Source organism: Carcharodon carcharias, chromosome 26 (genome assembly GCF_017639515.1).
Source record: "Carcharodon carcharias isolate sCarCar2 chromosome 26, sCarCar2.pri, whole genome shotgun sequence".
Taxonomy (NCBI): domain Eukaryota; kingdom Metazoa; phylum Chordata; class Chondrichthyes; order Lamniformes; family Lamnidae; genus Carcharodon; species Carcharodon carcharias.
Window position 1 is genome coordinate 32,107,209 of NC_054492.1, and position 24,311 is coordinate 32,131,519.

Sequence of the window (24,311 nt, forward strand, 5' to 3'; positions counted from 1 at the left end):
GAAAACTGATGCCAATCCAGGGAATGAGATTGAGAGGTAATCCCAAATCGGAGATTAATTTTGAAAAAAAAAGGTAGAAGATTTAGAGAGGGAATACTCAATGAGAACAACATTGTCGGTTAAGGAGTAGGAGCACAAGAAGCTGGAATTAAATGTCGATAATAGAGGTAGTTGGGGTGGTGGGTGGTAAATGATAGATTCTTGATGGAGCCAGAGGTGACAGTGTGAAATTAGGGAAAGAACGATGATGGCTGCTGCTCTGGCTGCAATTGGATAAGAATGGAACCCTGCTAGAGCTATCTCTCTGAGCTGGACAGAAGGAGTGGCACTGATGGAGAATCATGAGGTTAATGCATTGAATAAAGCAGCGGGATTGAGGAGGGCTTCAATAATCAACCTTGTCATTCTCAACCCCATCCCCAAACCGGCAAAGTTACTTGTGGGGACTGAATGGTCGAAATTTTCCTCTCAGATACTTCGGTGGAAGCACCACACCTCTAATTGCACTGATTTTACTGAGGTTTGGGAGTTTACTGCTAAGAGGTAAAACTGTGTTTAATGTGCAGAATTCAATCACGCTCCAGAACTCTTGCTAGAATGTTGAGTGCAGATGCTGGGCAAGGAGAGAAAGAGAGGAAGAATCAGGAGTTAATACCACGTTCCCTCCATTGGATAATAGCATATGGGCACCATTTTTGCCAGATGTCACATGCTGAACAGCAGAGGGCAGAATTGCCTCACGTTATGTGGCAGCCCAGACACATCGAGCACAGCAAATTTAAGCTTGGTTCTACAGAATGATGCATACATTAAAATAGCCAAGGTATCATAGTCACAGGAAGATCGCATTTCAGGCTTTACGAGGCAAACTTTGCAGAGTGTGATAGAAAGGAAAGTTTGTTTCTCAGTTTAGAGGCATAAGTTGACAGCTGCAAATCTCATGAGAAGTGGATTCCACGGATTCCCACAATATTCTGAGTGGCTAGACTCCCAGAGGGAAAAGGTGCCAGGTTTGATTGCTGACCAGTTCTGACTTAACTGATCTGAGCCAGGACATCATAGACATGTTATGACTGACCTTGGGTTACTGCCTCCAAATCTCTCTCACCTCTGACAACCCTCCCAGGTATCTGTGTCCTCTAATTCTGGCCTCTTGTGCATCCATTTAAATCGTTCCTCCATTGGTCATTGTGCCCTCGGCTGCCTGAGTCCTATGTGCTGGAATTCCAATTCCCTTTACCCTTCTCCCTCTCATTAGAGCCTCCTTAAAAGCTACCAATTTGACCAAGCTTTTGGTCAATTGATATCTCCCCTTGCCCCTCAATGTTAGGTTTTGTTTAATAATTTCTCCTGTGCAGCGGTTTGGGCCATTTTATTGCATTAAAGGCTTTACATCAATTGAAGTCGTTATTGCTTTAATTAGAGAAAGAAGCCACCAAAGGGGTGCTTTTTTTAAAAATTCATTCACAGGATGTGGGCTTCGCTGGCTGGGCCAGCATTTTTATTGCCCATCCCTAGTTGCCTTTGAGAAGGTGGTGGTGAGTTGACTGCTCACGAAAGGAGCCAGCCTGAAAATGTGGATGTCGGAGCAGAGCAGGATGGATTCCCACAAAATCTGGTCACAAGATCTAATATCCTCCTGGGTTTTGAGTGAGCTGCTTTTGAGTACCTTGACGCAGATAGAACTGTACCTCCCCCCAATTCCCGAAGAGTCAACATCCTCAGTAAAGAAGGAGTAGAACAATAAAAGGCTCCAATTAAATAACAAAAAAAAAACTTGCTTTTTTTCGTGCCTTTCACGTTTCAGCATGTCAAAGTGCTTTACAGCCATGAAAGTTGTGGGCAATGCAGCAGCAAATTTGCACAAAGCAATGTGATGATGCCCAGATAATATGGGATATTGGTTGAGGGATAAATATTGGACAGGACACCAGGTAGAATTCCACTGCTGTTCTTTGAAATAGTGCTGTGGGATTTTTTTCTAACTTCTCCTTCAGGTCTTTGCTTTAACATTTCATCTGAAAGAAGGCACCTCCGACAGTGCAGCATTCCCTCGACACTGCACTTTAAGTGTCGGAGTGCATTATGTGTGCGAGACTCATGCAGAGGGACTCAAAATCACAACCTTCTGGTGGAGGGGCGGGGAGAAGAGTTCTACCCAGCGAGCCACAACTGATACATAAGAACATTGAGTGAAGAACTCAATCCAAGGAAAAGTTTAAAATGAAGAGCAGGTTTACATAGTTGAAGTGCCTGTTGATTGTGTGGTTCTTTCCAATTCCCTGTTATACAGTTGTTTCTGTGCCAGTGAAATAGAAGCCTCTAGTTTCAGGGCCACAGGCTCAGCATAATTCTTGGTGCTATTTACACCCTGAGCAATGGGTTCTATAAATACTACCCCATCAATCAAACTGGTGGCTGAGATGGCTACAGTATCAGGGATCAAGTTAGTGATCTAAAAATACACCGCCTCAAGTGTACTTTCGACAGCAGAAAATCCTTTCATAATCTCACCATGTTCTGTTCCTGCACTTCCATTGAGAGAGAGGACCCACTGTAGTCTTCAATACACTTTATCCAGACATCAGGCTCTATCATGGACTTGGATCTTTTGGTCCTCTAATTTTTTTCATGGGATCTGAATGTTGCTGCCAAGGCCAGCGTTTATCGCCCATTGTTAATTGCCCAAAGCATTCATCTTTGCTGAAAAACTTTTGTTAAATATAGACCAGTATGGGTAAAGACAGCCGCTGTCCTTTCCTAGTTAAACAGGTCACTTCAAGCTCAGGTGCCTTTCATTATTGTGGATGGGTCATACCTTTCCTCAATTCTACCAGGAAGATTACTTAAAGTAGCTGTGACCTAACCAGATATGGGCATGGAATGTGAAGACTTTTAGATGTAACCCTTGTGTCTTTCCCCTCCCTCACACATGTCAGGAGTGATTGGATGACAGTAGGCAGTGAAAATAGAATGGTGTGGTACACCTCCCCCAACCCACCAAGCTGTATCACTGATCTATAATGGACAGGATTTTGTGGTAGTAATAATTGTGAGCTAACAGCTCTCAATTATTATGGAGCAGATTGGATAGCAACTTCTTGTGACTACAGGTGTACAGTTAAATGTGGAAATCAGAAATTTTCTGTTTTGAGTTTCCTTCCTTGTCCACAAACTGCACTGTATGGTAACTCTACTGAGATACGTGGGGAGCCATGATGTTGCTGTACGAACTTCATAAATCCAGATTAAGTTTACTAGAAAGCTTGTCCATTCCATTGTAAGTAAAGTTTTTAACAGCACAATAAGTCTTAATTACTGCCAAGTGAACTCTCTGGCATTGAAAATTAATTTTTACAAATGTGGAGTTTCATTCCTTCAACTATTGTTGGTGATTTTAATAAAGTTACTGCTTTTTATTTTTTCGTTGTCTTTTTCTCTCCCTCATTCCTATCTTTCTCTTTTTATTTCACTTTCTGTATATGACTTAACATTAAATACTCTGACAATTCCTGGTTCAGTCTCTGCCTGCCTCATTGTTTTAGTCTGATTGGTCAAGGAGTCACTAGCCGTGTTCCCATAGGTCCTCTGATTCTGTATAGAGGACACTGAGCTGAAAATAACTTTCCAATCATAGCAAGTTCCAGTGCAAAATCCCACAGAAAGTCTGTGGACGAGTGTCAGTTGAATGAATGGGTGCTCTAGTTCATTTGCCTCTGACTGCAAAATCCAATCATTGTTCCTTTTACTAAACACAATATTTTAGGCCCTTATCGTTGTGCAGTCTCACAGTCATCCTCCACACTACCAAGCAGCTTCTTTTTGGGATGGTGCAGCTTGACTCTATCCTTACTGTCCATCCGTTCAAAAGACTCAACTTCCTTCGCAACCTCACTCTCAAATGCCCAATTTTGTTGTCCTTCATGTCTGCCCCCCTATTGGCCTGCTTAACAGCTCCTCCTATCTCTGCCTTCACTGTCTTTGATCCCACCAAATCCCCCACATTTGCCATCTCTTGGTATGCCCACTTCTTCCCCTCAAGATGGAGGGGCACCAACTGAATTACCTGATACCAACTGCCAGTCATTACAGAACAGAGAGAGGCCATTTGGACCATTGTCTTCAACGGCCTAGTATTAATACCCTATCTCCCGATCATTGTCTAGGTTGGTTGACAATCTTGTTTGATTCCCAAATTGTGTTCCTCAACCCCACATCCTATCACCTAGACCACTCGTTTCCATCCATTGCATAATTTCCCTCCAGAATCCCAGTACTGATGGGACTCTTGTGCTTGTTTTTGTCACTTCCAGACTCAAGTCTCCCACCCTCCAAGTTCCATAAACTCCGACTTGCCCTGTGCCTGTAACCCATCCTGCTCATCGATCATCCTGTCCTTTCCAATTTGAATCAATTGCCTGCCCTCCAATGACAATATTCAGAATCCTTTCCTGTCTTGTGTTCCTCCTTTTCTTTGGAGTTTCCACATCCCCTCCTGAATGTTCTGTTCCTATGTCCCCTCTTGCCCCTCCTCCCATTGCTGGGACACCCTTCAGCAGCTTCAATCCTACTGTCTGGAATATTCTCCCTCAATCTTTCCACTTCCTTCTCCAAACGTGAAGATGTCTTGAAAACGCATCTCTTTGACAAAATCCTCAGGCACCTAATGTCACCCTGGCCTGGCCTTTGTTCTCTTCGCACTTATTTGTGATATAATTCAGGATATTTCATTTTGTTCAAGGCATTAGATAAATTTCTTCTCAGCTGTGACTACCTTCACCTGGAAGGACAAGTGCATGGGAACACCATCAGCTCCCATGTCACCTCCCAAGTCACACACCATCCTGACTTGGAAATATATTACTCTTCCTTTATTATCATAGGCCAGGAGTTCCAGAATTTTGAACCAATCGGCACTGAGAGTACCTTCACCACATGGACAGCAGCAGTTCAAGAAGGTGGCTCACCACCACCTTCTCCAGGGTAACTAGGAATGGCCAATAAATTACAGACTTTCAGCAATGCTCACATCCCGAGAAGCAAACACTTTTTTTCCATTAGGTGAAGCATAAGGTCCAGAGCTGGGAGGGAAACAGGCGATCTCCACCCCAACCCCACTGCCAATAGCCAGCTTGAGGGCCAAAATGGGAGTCTGGACTGCCCCAAGCCAGTTACTATGACAACCGTACCCCTAATCGACAGTCATTCGGAGTGGCCACAGGACCAGCTGGTGTAATGCGAGGGGAGCCGAGCTGAGATTTGAGAAATGTCGTTGGAGCACAGTAGAGTAACAATGCGCTGTACTTAGTGGGACAGTGTCAAGGGAGCTTTACTTTGCATCTAAAGTGTGCTGTACCCCAGCTTGGGAGAGCAGCGTTGAGGGAGCTCACTCTGTACCTGAGCCGAGTGTGCTCGATGCTAACACTGACTGCTTAAAATGGAAATCTTCTACTCCTCAGCACCGAGCATCACTCATCCTAACCGGCACAAAAACCACACAGCTGACGAGCTGAATTGTTGAAATTCTTAAGTCAAAAATTTTACTCGTGGTTTTTCAATAATAAATAATTTACAGTATGTACATGCAGGATGGTCCTGCTGAATTTCTACAGAAAGAAAGAGTGGAGTTGTTCGTTTCACTTTCCCAAAAAGTATTTTTTTTCATGGAAACACCAATTATCACATGCCTGGGGCATTGTGGTGCCCCTTGTACTACAGTCTCAACGATTCAAACAAAGCAGAACCACAGTCACTGTAAAAATCATCACATCACAACTGAAATAAAGTGCCATTCCTATAAATCTCTTAAAGGGGCGACGTCAGCAAACGGACAAGCAAGGGGCGGGGGGGTGGTGGTGGTGTGGGGGGACAAAGAGATCTCATGCTGCTTCCCCGTGGGGCTATGTTCAGCCTTGAAAACAGAGCAGTCCGTGCTGGGATAAAGACTGTTGCACATAGGCGTCACCATAGTGAAGATGTTCTCCCTCACGGTCGATGCTGACAAGGCCCCCTTTAATTCTAAAGAAAACTTAAAGGCCCGCTTTCGCAAATCCTTTTCTTTTCACCAACATAACACAACCAAAGCACGTTAACAGGTAAACATATCTTCTGGGGTTAAAATTTCAGACATCAATATTTAACGAAATATTACATTACTCCATATGTACAGTCACAAATGTTCACCATGAGTCTCCATATATTATATCAAAGATAAATTACACCCAACCATATACAACACTGTATTTACACTGTCGTAGCAACACCATGCCATGCAGTGAGTTCCACACCAAGAGGTCACACCAGTACACACTGCGTTCCAGATAAAGTGCCATCGGGCCATTGGGGGGCGGGGAGCGGGGGGGAAATCATTTTAGTTGGTGTCTGATTAATTACTGTTGTCAGTGGATTTCTGGGCTGTTCTGCTTTAAGCTTGCAAATGTTGTTGTGCGTTTCACGTTTATCTCTCTCTCTGATTTGGCCTATAACTTTACGTTTTGATAAAGCGGGCGCTGTTAAAGCCCGCTTTCCTTCAATTAAAAGTGACCTTTTTTTTTCCGGTCTCAGCGTGGGTCAGGGAGGCACATATAACAGGATCAGCCACAGTTCCAGCTCCTGATCGCCATCTAGTGATCTATGCTCAAACTATCTGTGCAATTGGAGGGGGTTTTTGGGGGGGGGGTGGGGGGCAGCGTGGTTTATAAGTGGGTGTAGGACTGGGTTAAAGGCAACCAGTTTACACTTGATGTCTAACCTCACCTTTGAAGAGCAGCTGCTCTGGCAAAGCACTAGGGAGCTGTTAGTGCCCTTCAGAGAAACCAGTACCCAGGATATAAAAGCTACAGAGGACGAGCAAAAGATAGATGAAAGGGGGTGGGGGAACAACTGAGGGGATGGGGGAGGGGCAGGGATGTCAGCACTCAATGTCAACCTAAATAAAAATGTGCAAAGTCAGACCACAAACTCTTCAGCAGTTTAATTTTACGATGGGAGGGACCCTGATGGTGAATCCTGGGCTCTAAGGCCTGTTATAACGATCCAATTTCTTAACTTGATTCCTCAGGCTGGATCTGCCTCCAATGCTATTCAGGTAGCCTCAGGAGAATCTTCTCAACCTCTTCCCCCAAATTCACATTATGAGGGGGACAGAGGGAGAATCAAAGCCCAGTGGACATTTCTCAAAGCGCTGTATCAATCGCCGTTAACAGTGTCGTCATGGCAATATTTCTTGCCATACAATGGATCTTATAAACCAAGGAGTGGGGGGGGGGGGGGGTCAAAGGCACAGTTTGCTGTTTTCTACCTTCATTTCTATCAAATACTTTTAAAACTACAATCTACAAGTGTATGCAATACTCATATTAAAGAGTTATACAGAAGGGTGCCTGCAGAAATTAATCCCAAAATGCTCTCTGGAGCCACTGACCCGCTCCCTTCCACCCAAAGACATTTGTGCTTTTCGTATAATGTTAACTTGCTGCAGTCCTTTCAAACAAGTTTACTTCAATGTTGCAGAATTGCCAAATGTTCATTTTGATCTATCTCAATTATTCCATCTTGTCTGTTTGTTTCCTTGAAGACCAAGTGTTGTGCATCATTCAGAAACCAGGAGCACAATCCTCAGTATAAATAATAAAGCTGATTTTTTAAGCAAAATGTGAATCTACTTTTATATACTGCTATAAAATGTGTTCCTATCTTAAACTCATTTCCTAGCCATCTGAGGATCAGCTCGTCTAGTGTCACATCTACGTGGGTTTGGAAAGCTAATCCATGTACAAGTTCACAAGAGCAGCCCCACAAGCCCAATCTGATGGGATCCCCCCCTGCTGCTGGGCGCACACAGACCCACCCTTCTCTCCAGGAACGCAAGAGGAGCAGAAACCTTGGTTTGATCTCCCTCCGCTTCACCCGAGGCGTTCAGGAGAATTCCATAACAGCTCTGCTGCTGAAACAGCTTCCTCGGCCCAGACCTGAGAATTGAACCTTAGGTCTCTCCAGCTCATCAGCACACTGGGCAGTGCATCTACCAATGGGGGCCTCAGAGGGAGGAGATTTTGACCTATGCCGCTTCAATACTGTGCAAGATTTCTCTTCCTTGCTTAGCCTGTTATGTGCAATGTGTACCCCTTTAACGCTTAACTCTGGAGGCAAACAGAAATCCTGCCGGATTCTGGGACAGCACGGCCTTGGATAATCAAGAGCAGCTTGCTAACGAGGGTGCGTTCAGTGGATGGGGGAAAGGGACAGGAGGGGTGGTGAATGGGCTAAAATAAACCCCCGCAATGGAAATCGGAGTGAAACAGAGGCAATTTCAAACTCAGGCACATTCAGTGAATCCTGTCGATGAATCTATGTCAGATCCGGTGCAAGGGGGTAACCCCCACCTCTCTCAGACCGTCCGCCTTGGGGAGGGGCAGATCCTGGCGGGCTGTTGATTAGAATAAGCGACTGTGGTCAGCCCCTGCTGTGCCCAGCCTGCCATCTTTCCTCTAACTCTGGGCAGCCAGAGCCTGCCAGTGAGGCGCTTCCACCGCTGGCGGGGGGTATGTGTTCGGGGCTCCTGAGCAACGGCAAACGGATGAGACCAACCAAGTCCACCTGAAGTGCGAACGCAGCAAACTCGGCGCCAGTGCAACAGGTGGGAAAGCCAGGAAGCAATGCAGTGGGCACAAGATAATGGGGGCATCAAACGCCATGCGAGAGGTCAGATGCTGGGAGGCAGATTCAAAGTGCACAACACTGTCGTTAACCAGGGGGATCAGATGCCCAGTTCCACAACACTCTAGTGTATGGTATGCCTGTAATTTTTGAGCGCACCTGCTTTGCACATGGGAACACACATGACGCCAAAGGCCCGGTCCCACCATTCGTCTTTGAGCGGTGCTGAATGAAACCACTGGGCAAGGCCCCACACCAAGGCTGCTTTCATCTAAGGGTCTGGCCTCAGCACCCCCTGGGTTGGAGAGGGGATAACAGATCGGGAAGGGATGGCTCCAGCTCGCTGCCGGTGGTAGTGTGGACACGGGACTGAAGCCATTGTGAGATCAGGCGGCTGTAATGCCCCCGTCTGTAAAATGGCCTGTTAACATTCGCCAGGCTCACCAAGAGAGAATGGCCACTGGTTTGGTGCCCATAATCCCACAAGGAGTGAAAATCTGTGGGTGCTGGGGGAGAGGCAACAAACAGTAGCAGGAGCAACCCCCCCTGCCAATGCACACAATCTGACAGTAGATGGATTCGATGCAGCGTGATCTGAAACTCCAAAGCCTTTACTGGGTTTAGTATTCTGGGAATGAAAGGATCTACCTTTTGCCCATTCTTTCCTCGTAAGGAATTAGCCAGTGGGAGGCAGCAGGGATTCCATTCATGCTAACAGCTTGTGCCAGTTACTGAGTAAAGTGCAAAAGGGAACCTGTGGCCTCACACTGGGTTTTCTTTTCTGTTCAGCCTGAAACAAAAGGGGAGGACAAAATCACGACAAGGGTCAGGACCTGCAGATCTCATTTCCGGCTTGTCGGGGTTGGGAAGAGAGGGAATCAGTAATGGCCACACAGGCCCCTGTGGTTTACACCAATATTGCATGCGGGTGGTAGCTTGGCACAGTTTTCTGAATGCTCTACAAACCATCACAAACACGTAACCATGACCATAAATGGGATGTCACCTTTGACGACAGATATCCGTCTAACACCAGACAGCGTGAGTGAAGAAATGTGGGGGGGTGGGGGGGGGGGGTTCAGAAAAAGAAATAATTTATGAATGAGCACAAACGAGGTACGAGATAGGTAGTTATCGGCGAATCAAACCAAAAAACAGGACAGACCTATATCAACTGTTTGAAAAAGTCACATAAAGGTGGCTATAGATGTGTCAGGTAGCACCACAGCCAGCAGATAAGCAGTAAGTGTTTGATGGCAAGAGCCTTGAGGCTGGGTTGCCCAGGGGCAGAGTTCCCTGGTGGGGGATCAGCTGTCCTCTGATAAATATGAAACTTGTCTTTGTTCGAGTGCAAGTTCTTGACATCTTCCAAGGCGTAATAGGCTGCGAGCGTAAAATTCACATCTCCTGTGGTCAGGAGGTCAAAAACGCACGACCGGAAGTATAGGTCATCCACGGGCAGCTTCTCCCTGCACTTGGCAGTCGCGGCTTCATGGGTGAAGGCCTCGTGGGGGGCTCTGGCCCGTGACGGTGGGCGGCCGCTCCCTGCTTTAACCAGCTGAGGGAGGCGCCAGTCCATTCGCTCGTTGGTAGGGCAGCCCTTCAAGCACAGCTGGAGTCCCTGGTTGTCCTCAAAGGAGTTCATGACCTCCTCTGGCATCCGCACTGCAAAGGTTAAGTAGCGGCCCACCTGCCGCACCACGATGGTGGTCCCGATGTACTTGGCCTGGATCTCAATGTGCTGCCCGGCAACTTTCTCTGTCACCCTCAGGCTGTTGGCTCCGTGCTTCTCGCCGCCATTTCTTGAACCATCAACAAAGGCGGCTGGGAGGTCATCTGTCTCCGCTTGGTAGACTTTCTGATCAACACACTCCTGGAAGTTCTTGAAGATGACCGTAAGCTGGGGAGACGAAAAGACAATGGTCAGTGCCTCATCCAATTTAACACAGCAACGCTCAAAAAAAAATACTTTGCTCCTGAACAGTTGAGAGTTCAGATTCTACCACAGCAAACTGCAATTTGAATTAATCAAACCTGGCCCCATTAAAATAACTATAAAATTGCTGGACTATTGTAAAAACTCAACTGGTTCACCAACGCCCCTCAGGATGCCTCAAACCAGACTGTCAATCGATCCCAAATCTCCCAAAAGCTGGAAAACATGCTATTATCAGCGAAATCAGCAGGATTTCCAACATTGATCCAACACTGGATCAAAAGGTGTGAAATTGTGTGATTTCATGTCCCACTCAAGCAGTTTTTTTCCTTCTCTCATGGGAAGTGGGTGTCACTGGCAAGACCGGCATTTGTTGCCCATCCCTAATTGCCCTTGAACTGAGTGGCTTGCTTTCAGGGGGCAGTTAAGAGTCAACCACATTGCTGTGGATCTGGAGTCACAGGTAGGCCAGACCGGGTAAGGACAGCAGAAAAGGACATTTGCGAACCAGATGGGTTTTTATGACAATCGACAATGGTTTCATGGTCATCATCACTGATACCAACATTTTTAAATTCCGGATTAATTTAATTCAAATTCCACTAGCTACCAAGGTGGGATTCAAAGCTGTGTCCACAAAGCATTAGACTGGACCTCCACAGGACCACTCCAACAACATTACCACTATTCCACCAACTCCCCATCTAGGCTGTTAATCTAGTCATGCAGTCCTGAAGGAGCTCTGCACTATCACAGGTGATGCCCTTGAGCAGAGGCATTAAATTAAATTCTAGTGAATGTTAAAAACAAATCCTATGGCCTTACTCAAAAGAAGATTCGTCCTGGCCAACATTCCTCCCTTTAACCACCAACAAAAAGCAGGTTAACTCATCCTCTATCCTACTGCTGTCTGTGGGATGTTGAGGATAGAGAACGGCCCTTCCGTTTGTAGTCACTCCACTCAATATACGTCAAGAATCTTTTATCCGAAACTCCAGGGTACAATTGTGTGTTGATATTTGGATATTTTCGGATTTTGGATATGATTTGCTTACCATATTGGATATAGTTGGGATGAATAAGTAGTAACTTATGGAGACCTAGCTAATGATGAGGAGTTGGAACAAAGGTTTTGCGCCCCTCAGTGGTACGTTGAACAGTTTGTGAAGCAAGGGAAAGCAGCCTCTGGCAGACCCAACTTGGCACTTAGACCTGTACTTCCAAAGGCTTGCTGACTCAACTTGGGTCAGATATCATTATTTGCCCGAGGGGCAGCATTTTCTTGGTTGAACTTACCATGATAGGGCTTGGGTCAGGAGTGAACACTCTCACAGCAACTGGGCACAAGATACAGCAAACAACGAGACTCTGGCTCCCACATTGCCAGTGGTAAATTTTCCTGAGATGTACAGGAAGATGCCAACGAAGAGGCTGAATCAGCTCTCAAAGCCAACACTGCTCCGAGTCTGGAATCTAACTTTCTGATTAATTTATAGATTAATTGTGTTTAATTGTATGCAGCAGGTGGGCATTATTTGGGGATTCTCTTGAGCACCTATAAAGAGACGCTTACTGAAATTGTGGTGTGATTGAGTTAGGAGGTCTATGCTTGTAACGTTTAACTCTGTAAATAAATGTAAGACTCAGTAAAAGCAATGTTGGCATTGAGAGTTGTTTCAACCTCTTCACTGACATCTTCCTGTACATCTCAGGAAAATTTACTACCAGCAACGTGAGCTTCTGTGCTATTCTTCACCAACTAGTTATTCTGAATATTGTCCTGATGGCCCCCAATGAGTCAGGTTACCAGCTGCTGCACAGGCGTCTATCTTCAAATAGGAGCTGAATTCAATAGGATAATGGATCACTTTTTAAAAAATGAAACCCAAAAAAATTAAAATACTAAGAATGATACTGATTCTAAAAATTCTTGGGAAACTGTGGGAAATTGGTAAGAATTCTCAAAATTCTTATTTTGAAATCTCCAGGCTGGAAGGAAAGAAATCATTCAACCTCTGCCCCTTTTCCAGAAACGTTATTCAGTATTAATTCTCTAACTGCTAATTTTCCTCTCTTGATTATTACTCTCATGATTTAGACTGAAGGAGAAAAAATACTGTGATCCCAGTTGGACACAAAAATGAACTGGATGTTTAATTACTCTTTTGATAGATAGGTGGCAGCATTGCCTAACTAGTTCTTGCTTTGCAATGTTTTGCTGAGAAAAAGGGACTCAGGTCCCATTACCAAGATTGGCGAAAGCAAAAAGATTAGATAAATGAGAAATTCGTGATTTAATGATGCAATGCTTGGGTTTTAAAAGACTAACGGTGGTAAGAAGTCAGGAAAGATTGGGGATCATGCTGTTTTAAGGTCCAGGAAGAGAGAAGACAGTTTCCGCAGATGTACTGTCTATCTTCTGACATAAATTATGTGGAGAGCCATCGTGAGCCGCTATTTGTGTAAAATTAAGATACGGGATTGGAAGTTGGACCCCAAGTTAAAGTAGGAAACAGAGCAACAAGCCTTGATTGGAATACAGTGATGAAGCAGGAAAGCAGAGCAGGGTGCACGATAGTGGACAGGTAGACGGAAGAAAAGTTCTGAGTCTCCAGGGAACTCAACAATCTAAAGACGAGAAAGGTTGTGAAGGAGGGTGAAAGAGAAAAGGTGTTTGGGTTTGGATTCGACTGGAAGATATCCTCAGTGTTAAGAATGACAAGTGTTCACTGGTTTGCTGTGTATATTGGATTTATCTCAGCAATGCAGATGTGAAACGATTCTAAATCTACAACAGGTTTGTTTGCAGTACCTTACAATATCCCAGCAATTACAGGATTTATACACACATGGTCTCAGCCCAGATTTGGAAACCTTCTGAAAGGTGTCCGTTACCTTCGTTCTCTACCCCCACCCACAGGCTTAAGCAATCGAGTACACTGAATATGGATCAGTGAACAAACCAACACAATCAAACACAGATCAATCAAACCATCAAACACTACAGTTACAAATCAAGAGAGTTGAGGCAGTATTCACTCAGGATGCAGTTGGAGAATGTGTGAGTGAATTGGACTCCCATCTAAGCATGTAATAAGGAGAGAGAGGGAGGTCAAAATGCTGGATGTCACACTGGGTTCAGGTTGACAAACTCTCAGAAAAATAAGAGACACTATAGCATGGGGGGGTCCATCAGAGTGGGGAGGATGGGGGGTTGTGGGGAGGCACAGCCACAGCTGTGGGAGCAGGGTGGGGGGTTGGGGGGTGCTGCTAGGGCTGTGAGAGCAAGGACTCGGGGTGGGGGGGGGGCAATGCCCGAGCTGGAGTAAGTGCAAGATTTAAAGGCACAAATTACATGAAAAACACCATCATGGATGCATGCAACCCCAGACACAGGACAGTGGCCTCAATTGTGGGATAATCCTGTAAAACGAGGGACATTTGGTCACCCTTGTCACTGGACATCACCTGATAAACATGGGAGCTTCTGTTCTGTTAAAACAGGAGACCAAAATTAAACTGACAATCACACTACAAACCTTCCTTTAGGGAAGGTAATGTAATTTTTGTTTGCTTCACAGAAAGAGTTTGTGTGGAAATGCGTAGAAGTAAGGACAATATTACACTACAGACACTGTGCTCGCAAGGTGGCCCGGGGCCATTTTGTAACCCATCTCCCTCAACCTGTGGCCTTCAGCTGCCTTGTTGCTCCATGTGGCTTTGAACTTGATAGTGGACGATGGAGGGAGTCGCTGTTCTCCTCTCTTCTCGAGCTGAGGGACAGAAGGACTTATAATGGGAAGCAGGACTATCCCCAGAATCCGCAACAGGTGTGGCAGGGCCCCTCGCTAATCTAAACAGGAACTCCCCGTACACATCCCATCGTTCCACAGTGCAGCATTCCCTCGAGGGACTGGCACCAACAAGAGCCGCTGGACAAGGAACCCTGCTGTCCAGCGCCATTAGCCGAATGGAAGCTCTTCGCCTCCCCCACCTTCCACTTTGGTGCACTGCACAATCCAGGTGAGGTGCTAACAAAGCCTCAGAGGAGGCCATTCAGTCCCTTGAGTCTGTTCCGCCAATCAATTAGTTCATGGTTGATATATACTTTAACTTCATCTACCCGCCTTCATCTGTAACTCTTAACTCCCTTGCCTAACAAAAATATATCCATGTCAGTTTTGAACATTTTAAGAGCTCTTGGGTTCCAGATTGCCACTAGCTTTTGCGTGAAGTGCTTCCTGACATCGCCTCTGAACAGCCTGGGTCTCGCTGTAAGATTATGTTCTGTGCCCTGGATTCCCCCAACCAAACGAAATTGTGTTTCTCTAATTGCCCTATCAATTCCTTTCATCATCTTAAACACCTCAATTAGATTACTCCTCAATCTTCTATATTCAAGGGAATACATGGCTGGTCAATGCAACTTGGCCTCATGATTTAACTCTTTTAGCTCCTGATATTTTTTTTGGTGCCGGTCAGATTGTTAAGCTCGGCTCGGCTACACAAGTAGGACTTTCTTCTCTTCCTTCCTGCCAGCTTTCATCAGCTCCTCTCCCCAAAGCTATTCAACTACACAGACTGCAACAATTCACAAAGGCTCACCACCTCCTTCTCAAGAGACTTAGGGACAGGCAATAAATGTTGGGTTTGCCAACAATGTTCACAACGCATGAAGGAAGGCAAAACAAAATGAAGACACGATTTAGTTCTGTCAGGAACACAGGAACATAGGAAATAGGAGCAGGAGTAGGCCATTTGGCCCCTCGAGCCTGCTCTGCCATTCAACGAGATTATGATAAAAACAAAAAAACTGCGGATGCTGGAAATCCAAAACAAAAACAAAAACAGAATTACCTGGAAAAACTCAGCAGGTCTGGCAGCATCGGCAGAGAAGAAAAGAGTTGACGTTTCGAGTCCTCACGACCCTTCGACAGAACTAGTTCTGTCGAAGGGTCATGAGGACTCGAAACGTCAACTCTTTTCTTCTCCGCCGATGCTGCCAGACCTGCTGAGTTTTTCCAGGTAATTCTGTTTTTGTTTTTGTCAACGAGATTATGGCTGATCTTCCACCTTAGAGCCATTTTCCAGCACTAATCCTCATATCCCTTGATGACTTTAAAATCTAGAAATCTATCGATCTCAGACTCGGACATACTCAATGACTGAGCTTCTGCAGCTCTCTGGGGAAGATAATTCCAAAGTTTCACCACCCTCTGAGTGAAGAAATTCCTCCTCATCTCAGACTTAACTGGCCTGCTCCTTATTCTGAGACTGTGTTCCCTCTGCCAGGGAAAACGTCCTGTCGAACTCTGAGAGAATTTTATATGCTTCAATGAGATTACCCCTCATTCTTCTAAACTCCCGAGTCTCCTCAATCCCCTTATTGGACAATCCCTCGGACAATGTCCTCACCCGTTCTGGCAGAAGTCACCAGATAGCAAGTCCGTCCCCCGGCCAATTTTGCGCCCCACCCCATCCATCCATCCATCCATCCCTCCCTCCCTGCCCACCAGTGCTGAGACCCCGTTCTTCACTCCTCCTGACCCTCTTGAGTCAGCTAGTTCAGCAGAAAATAGGATAGATCGTTCCTCATCAGTACTGGTCGATGCCACACTGGGTGGTGCATTCACTATGGTGGGGGTGGGGGAGAGGGGGGTTGTGTGGGGCGGTGATAGTAAAGTGAATTCCAACCAAAAATACGTTTCCATTTCGTACAATTGTCATTTTTAGGGATTCCAAAATCAGACACAGGGCAGAGAAACCAAGCGGAAAATAAATATCACGCCGGGCTGAATTTCTGGAATTAGCTGCCTATTTAGTAACACCCAGCAAGCAAGGAAAAAGAAAAGCATTCTCATCTATTAAATTACATTAACAGGTTGTCTACTTTTGGATGAGTTGGAGCCTTTCAATAGCATAACTGCAACATCAACCATTCTCTGGGCTGTCAGGTCCCAAACAGATCTCATCACACATCGAGCGTGAAAACACAGGCAGGTTCAGTCACCGTGTCCTCACTGTAATCATTTTTGGATGAAAGTCAAAAATGCAGTTGTCAAGGTGCAGTGTAGAATGAGTACGTGGCACAGCCTGCAAATCCAGCTCACCTAACGCCAGGCAGGACAAGTTGGGACCAGGGTTAGGGGTACGGGGAAGGTGGGAGGTGGTGCCACAATGAGATACTTTTTAAAAATGATGCCAGCTGCCTCTTTGTAAATCTGCCAATGCACCCGTCGTTTTAAAATGGGTTTCAGTCAAGGTCTTCCATGCGCTAATTCCATTTCGGTTTCAGTGTCATTAGGCTGATGAATAAAAAACCTGCATTTATATAGCACCCTTCATGACCTCGGGACAGAAGCACTTTACAGCCAATGAACTGTAATCACTGTTGCAATATAAAAGTGAGGGGCCAGTCAACTAGGGTTCCCATTCCTGACTGTTGTCCCTGCTCGATGTGTGTATTGCAGCTGGGAGAGGCAGATTTTGGGGATCAATAAAGATACCTGTTATAGCCTGTGCCCACTAACCACCTGGGCTCACCTAAGGTACTAAAGTGCAGGCAAAAGCCAGCGAGCTATCACTCTGCACAAGCCGGAGATTGCCAAAGAAGAGGAAGTGAAAAGACCTCTACTTTACAATTGAGTAGCGTACAGCCATGAACATGCACCACTCCAATTCACACTATATACACACACACACACACTCTGCCCGCACTGACCCCACACACACTCCGCCTCACGTTAACCCCCCAACACACACTCCGCCTCACACACACTCCACCTCACACACACTCCGCCTCGCGTTAACCCCCCTCACACACTCCGCCTCACGTTAACCTCCCAACACACACTCCGCCTCACACACTCTGCCTCACACACTCCGCCTCACACACTCCGCCTCACACACACTCCACCTCTCACACACTCCACCTCGCGTTAACCCCCCCACACACACTCCGCCTCACGTTAACCTCCCAACACGCACTCCGCCTCACACACTCCGCCTCACACACACTCCGCCTCACACACACTCCGCCTCACACACACTCCGCCTCACACACACTCCGCCTCACACACACTCCGCCTCACACACACTCCGCCTCGCGTTAACCCCCCCACACACACTCCGCCTCACGTTAACCTCCCAACACGCACTCCGCCTCACACACTCCGCCTCACACACTCCGCCTCGCGTTAACCCCCCAACACACACTCCTCCTCACACACTCCGCCTCACACACTCCACCTCACGTTAACCCCCCAACACACACTCCGCCTCACACACACTCCGCCTCGCGTTAACCCCCCAACACACACTCCGCCTCACACACTCCACCTCACACACACTCCGCCTCGCACACTCCGCCTCACACACTCCGCCTCGAGTTAACCCCCAACACACACTCTGCCTCACACACTCCGCCTCACACACTCCGCCTCGCATTAACCCCCCAACACACACTCCGCCTCACACACTCCGCCTCGCGTTAACCCCCCAACACACACTCCGCCTCACACACTCCGCCTCACACACACTCCGCCTCACACACACTCCGCCTCACACACACTCCGCCTCACACACTCCACCTCACGTTAACCCCCCAACACACACTCCGCCTCACACACACTCCGCCTCACACACACTCCGCCTCACACACACTCCGCCTCACACACACTCCGCCTCACACACACTCCGCCTCACACACACTCCGCCTCACACACACTCCGCCTCACACACTTCGCCTCACACCGACCCTCACACACACTCCCCCTCACACACTCCGCCTCACACACTCCGCCTCACACACACTTTGCCTCACACACTCCGCCTCATACACTCCACCTCTCACACACACCACCTCACACACACTCCGCCTCACACACACTCCGCCTCACACACACTCCGCCTCACACACACTCCGCCTCACACACACTCCGCCTCACACACACTCCGCCTCACACACACTCCGCCTCACACACACTCCGCCTCACACCGACATTATCATTCCTCTTCCTCTTCTCAGGCAGTCCCTTCGGATCGAGGATGACTTGCTTCCATTCTGGTTGGATGGGTTGGGAGATGGCTGTTTAGTCCAATGCACGATCTGCCGATTCTGCCACAATGGGGGCAGGTGGTGCCTGAATGGTTGGGTGGATGTGTTGTTTGGAAGGTTGTGCACTGCCTCGACATTTTCTCTGCATATTCGGACAAAGTCTTTTGAAGTTTTCTGCGCATTCCCCAACAAGCCTTCCCCATTTTGGTCGGTCACAAGCCAGAGATTCCCACAAGTCGACCGGGATAATTGACTTCTTCAGGGGTGCTTCCAGGAATTCCTTAAAGCGTTTCCATTGTCTTCCTTGGAATCTCCTGCTGTGGCCGAGTAAAGCAGTTGTTTCAGGAGTCTGGCGTCAGGCTTACGAACTACATGTCATGCCCAGTGGAGCTGGTTTTGAGTGATTATCGCCTCGATACTGGGCAAGTTGGCACACTAAAGCACATTCTCCATCTCACACTACCATTAACATATAGGCTGCCAGCTCACAGTGCCACTGATGAATAGAGCTGATTGCACAAGTTTAGAGCGTGCATGAACTGCTACACTGAGATCACCGGTAAGTCAGGAGCTACTTATATCCTTATGGCCTCCTGCTTGAAGGAGCTGAACATTTTCAAAGTGGAACATGTCAAAAATTTTACAAGACAATTGAAAAACACAGGTTCAAACACAAAATGCAAAAATACAACTGGTCAGCACATCATTTGTAGGTGACACAACGATTAAAAAATCATTCCCCTTGAAGAAGTCTTTCCCCTTATCTCAAATTCAATTCCTAGACAATTTTCATGAAGGCTTCAACTGTTTAAAGTGAATCAGAGTGAAGCAGGATAGTTAATATGGAGGAAACTCCTATTACTGTCTCCAAGGATTTTTGTAGTTTTATGTTTTAAATCCATTCCCGCCCTCCCCAATCCCCTTACAGAACATCACAGGCCAAACAAGTACAATCACACAGCTCCCAGCTAACGTGTGGTAGCAGGCTGATTGACGAACTCCCAGTCTCGTTTCACTTGATCCAAAGGTGTCGGCAGGTTTGCCAAGTGGCACCTGTAGTACCTCACAGACACCGCGAGAGCGAAGCAGGATTCCATCTGCAAAGCAGGCAACACCGCATTCTCGAAAGCAAATAATCCACATCACACACCTAATGGTTTAACACAAAACAGACCCCTGCACTCCCACTTTCTTCCCCCGAAGCTGCTGACACACATAACGCAGCAGCTTCAGGGGTGTTGGTAAATTGTCCAAATGATTATTATACATATGTCGATACTCGGCTGAGCAGTGACAGGATATTCAACCAAGGGGGGTATCTCACCCAGGATCTGTCATGTGCGCACAAAAGCAGAGGAGGTACTTCCTTGGTGTGCTGGCAGCATTTATCCCTCCAACATGAGAACAGATGATCAGCTCATTACCACGCGATGGTTTGTGGGAGCTTGCAGTGCACAAATTGGCCGCCATGTTTCCTGTGCTACAACAGTGATGGCACTTCAAAAATGTACCTCATTGGCTGATAAGCACTGGAGACATTCTTAGGTGGTGAAGGGTTGGGAATCTTTGGAATTCTCCACCACAGAGGCAAGGGGTGCTCAGTCGTTGGATGTTTTTGAGTCAGAGGTCAACAGATTTTTGGGCACTAAAATTTTAGGAATTAAGGGATATGGAGAACAGCGGAAAGGTGGAGTTAAGATGGAAGATCAGCCGTGATCTAGCTGAATGGTAGAACAGACTCGAAGGGCCTAATGGCCTACTCCTGTTCCTATTTCTTACGTTCTTACCAAAGGTGCTATATAAATACAGGTCTGTCTTCTCGCCTTTCTTTCACAATTCATGTCCATTCTATGAGGCTTTTCTAGCAGAGGTTATCGTGCAGGGTTGAAATCTGGGCAGTCTGACTAGATTTCTCCCCTCCCCTCACCCAGACCACCGCAGGGTTTAACACGCTGCCCTCATCTCAGACCCAGGCGGCTTGGAGCTTTACCACATGTTGGCTGGGCTCAAAACTGCTTCAGCGTTGTCCCTGGGGGAAACATATACCCACTCTGTGGATCACTTGAAAAGGTTGTCCTTTAGTGTTCCACTCAAAATGAAATTCAGTTGTGGTGTTAATAGACCATAAGACGTAGGAGCAGAAACAGGCCCCTCGAGTCTGCTCTGCCATATAATGAGATCATGGCTGGTCTGATAATCCTCAACTCCACTTTCCTGTCTTTTCTCCATAATCCTTGATTCCCTTACTGGTTAAAAATCTGTCTATCTCCGCCTTGAATATACTCCACAACACAAACTCCACCGAGGTCTGCGGTAGAGATAGGGCCGATTGTGATCACTTGAGACCATGGCACCTTTCAGTGACCCTTCATCCACGTTCGGAAGATTGCATAAGGAGGCTATGCTGGTTTGTGTAAATGTAACATAACCCTATCAGGGTTAATACAAACAAGGGCCATTCATTTACTGAAGTATGTAAGCAGACTTCAATCTGAAACTACAATCTCGAATTGCTTATCTGTAAATTCAAAGATAGCCAAGGTTGTCTTCATCCTGTACAGAGAGTTTACCGTTTCGCGCCCGTCAATGTGCTCACCTTACTCGTGGCAGTAGCGCTTGACCCTTGGACGACAGCGACATTGGTGACTTGGACGAACAGGTAGTTGTTGTCGATGAGCGGCCAGGCCCCGCGGACCTTGCACGTTTGGAAGTCGTCGGTGAACGTCCGGAGGTGCGGGTCCCCGAACAGGCCACAGTGCGTGTAGTTAGGGGGCGGCGTGTGCTGCTGCAGACTCTTCTCATAGTTACAGACCTCGGGAGCATCCGAGTGCACCATGCAGTCAAGGGAGGTTGGCTGTGTGCGTGGGGGGGCGTGCGTGGGCCCCACCTTGGAGCAGTTGTGTTGGCTCATGAGATCCTCGATGCCGTGAACTGCAGAGTGATAAGCCAGATCCCCTCGGCAGGCACGCGCTGTCTTTCGGGTGCACTGGGAATAGGCTCGGAGTGCGATGCAAAACTCCAACGATTCTTCAGCACCCACGTGTAGTCCAGAGGTGGCGGTTAGGTACTCGGAATTACACTTCAGAATCCTGCACTGGCAGCTGACTGCAGGCAAAGAACAGAGACATTGTTAACTTTTACTTCCCGATTTTGTGCCCCATTCCTCCCCTCCGGGCACTCCTTGTTAGACACAACAGAAAATGCTGGAAAGACTCAGCAGGTCCGACAGCATCTGTGGAGAGAGAGACAGAGTTGACGTTTCGAGTCCTTATGACCCTTCTTCAGAGCTACTCCTCGTTAGATACTTGTTTTCATTCTGGGAGACCACTGGGCAGTGAATCTGGATTCGCTATTCGAAGCAATTTGTAACTTTTTAAATGGGACTGCGAGTTAATGTGGAAGCCAATGGTTTGGCTGTCTGGACTTCACAGCGCCAAATCCCAAACCCCATTCTCGCAAAATATCAGGTACAGTAAACTGTGTGTTTATACAGTGCTCTACCAACCTGAATTCTCTAACCAGAATTTCTGACGTTGATTAATATGAATCGGCACTTTACCAGCCAGAAGCAATTACAAGGTTATCCAGAACTCATACCTATATACTGTATGATTTTACACTTTACTTTAATGCACTGTTGAAGATTGGAAGTAAAACTTTTTGAGTACTTGCGTGTTAGTTAATGCTAAAAGCATAACATTGTATTCCATTTTGAAATGGAACTCTCCATTAACCGGCATTTAAGATTAACCGTCACCACCCATTACCCACCCACCCACCCTAACTCCCCCGTATGCCAGATAATAAAGATTTTACTGTATTTCGATAATTTTACCAGCAATCAATTGACTTTTCCTTCATGCTGTTATTGGGTTCTGCAGCCAATATTACTGACTCTTGATCGGTGACTTGCTCCTTGTGTTAAATATTTTGGTATCAACACATTACACCAAAGGTCCAACTCTGGGCATAACATCTTAAGGTTGGGTGTGTTCATTACTTGTGCGATGTTCTTAATTCATTCCTTCAATCTCTCCCACCGTCTGTGACAGATTTGTGTTTCCATAGCGTTATGCAGACAAAATGCTCTCTCCAGGCACCCAACTGCATTTGGAAGGACAGACTCACTAACTGTACGCCTGGCTGTATGTCACAGCTCAAGTGGCAACAGTATGAAGGTTCCATATGCTATGTCGCACTTTACTGAAATGGCAACATTGAGCTTTTGCTGCCCTCCTCCATGCCAACATATCCACACACCACCCACCGCCCCCCCACCCCCCCATCCCCCCACCCACTCCCATGACATAATCCCCAAATTCAATGTTACCCACACCAGATAACAAGCAGAGACCAGGAGATGGGCCTGTTATTTCTTTCTCTTCCTCCCTGCATCACCTTTTTCACTGGAAAGAGCCTCATTTATCTTTAGTCGAGACAGAGAGCTCAGGGGTCTAAGTGCTAATCACAGCAGAGTCTTCACCATTTTCACAGAGCAATGACTGGGGGTTTGTTACTATCTCAATATCACAATGGCAGTGAACATTACGTCAATGTTTTGCTGGTAAATGTATGGTGATATTAAGCCATTGAGAGGAGACATTGCATTTCTGTCCTACACTTGTTTCCTTCACTCTGACTGCAAGGCATTTTCTTGAAGGATCTCCAAACTGTGTCTCCCTCTGTGTTCTCTCTCTCTTTTAAGGCTTATAGAACTACAATCTCATTGTCACCTAACCACAACTTCAGTTCCCTGACCTGCTCTCAAAAACAAGTGTTCAAAATTCGAAAGGGTTTTGGTAGAGTAAATAAGGAGAAGCTGGTTCCGTTGACAGGAGAGATAATTGGCCAAGAAAAGTGAGGGGAGGTAAGGAAAATTAAAAATTTACGCAGCAAGTTATTATGATCTGGAAGTAAGTTCAATAGCAATGTTGAAGGAGAATTGGATAAATAACTGAAGAAGAAAATTTGGCAGGGCTATGGGGAAGGAGCAGTGGAGTGGGACTAACTGGATTGGTCTTTCAAAGTGCTAGCACAGACACCATGGGCCGAATGGCCTCCTTCTGTGCTGCATCATTCTTATGATTCTCTTCTCATCTTTCCAATCCCGGTGGTGGCCTGCTCTATAGGTCCTGACCACTTAGTCTCTCAGTTTGAAAGCTACATCTCAAATAAATGGATACCTGGGAGTGATTAGGACACAACAATCTAATTCAAGGGATTCAGGCGACATCACAAATCACAGCGCAAGGCGGATGCATCTTATAACTGTCATCTGAATCCGCAGATGGAGTTCTGAGTTGGTATGCGCACTGTGAGATTAACGGCTGTGAAGTGATTAAAGTAGGTTTATCAAGAACTGATCTGTAGCTGATGACCTGTATTATGCAATATAATAGATTTATGTCAACAATTTGGGAAAACTCTACAAGGTTTAGTATGAAAGCAAATTGTATTCCTCAGCAATAAAGGTCTTTCTGTGCCCTTAGCAGTTCTTCTAATAAGCCATTCACATGGAGTTCCCCTACTGCCCAGTGAGGTACTAAGCTACACAGAGCAGGCAGGTCCCAGGGTTAATCCCTGCTTTTAGTTCAGTTGCAGCCGAAATGCTGAAACTGCCTTCAACACCCACCCCCTTCCTACTAAATAGGCTGAGGAGGG

The 24,311-nt window shown here is 46.5% G+C and overlaps 1 protein-coding gene across 2 annotated transcripts in view; it reads right to left on the minus strand.

Moving 5' to 3' along the window:
* Positions 1–5,514: 5,514 nt before the first annotated feature.
* rgma (repulsive guidance molecule BMP co-receptor a) overlaps positions 5,515–24,311 on the minus strand; it is a 33,674-nt gene continuing 14,877 nt past the window's right edge. For both annotated transcript variants that reach the window (XM_041175269.1, XM_041175270.1), the window contains exons 3-4: positions 21,247–21,755; positions 5,515–10,558 (exon numbers count right to left, since the gene is read on the minus strand). In XM_041175269.1, coding sequence (XP_041031203.1) covers positions 9,860–10,558; positions 21,247–21,755 — 1,208 coding nt within the window. In that variant the 3' untranslated portion in view covers positions 5,515–9,859. The remainder of the gene's footprint in view (positions 10,559–21,246; positions 21,756–24,311) is intronic.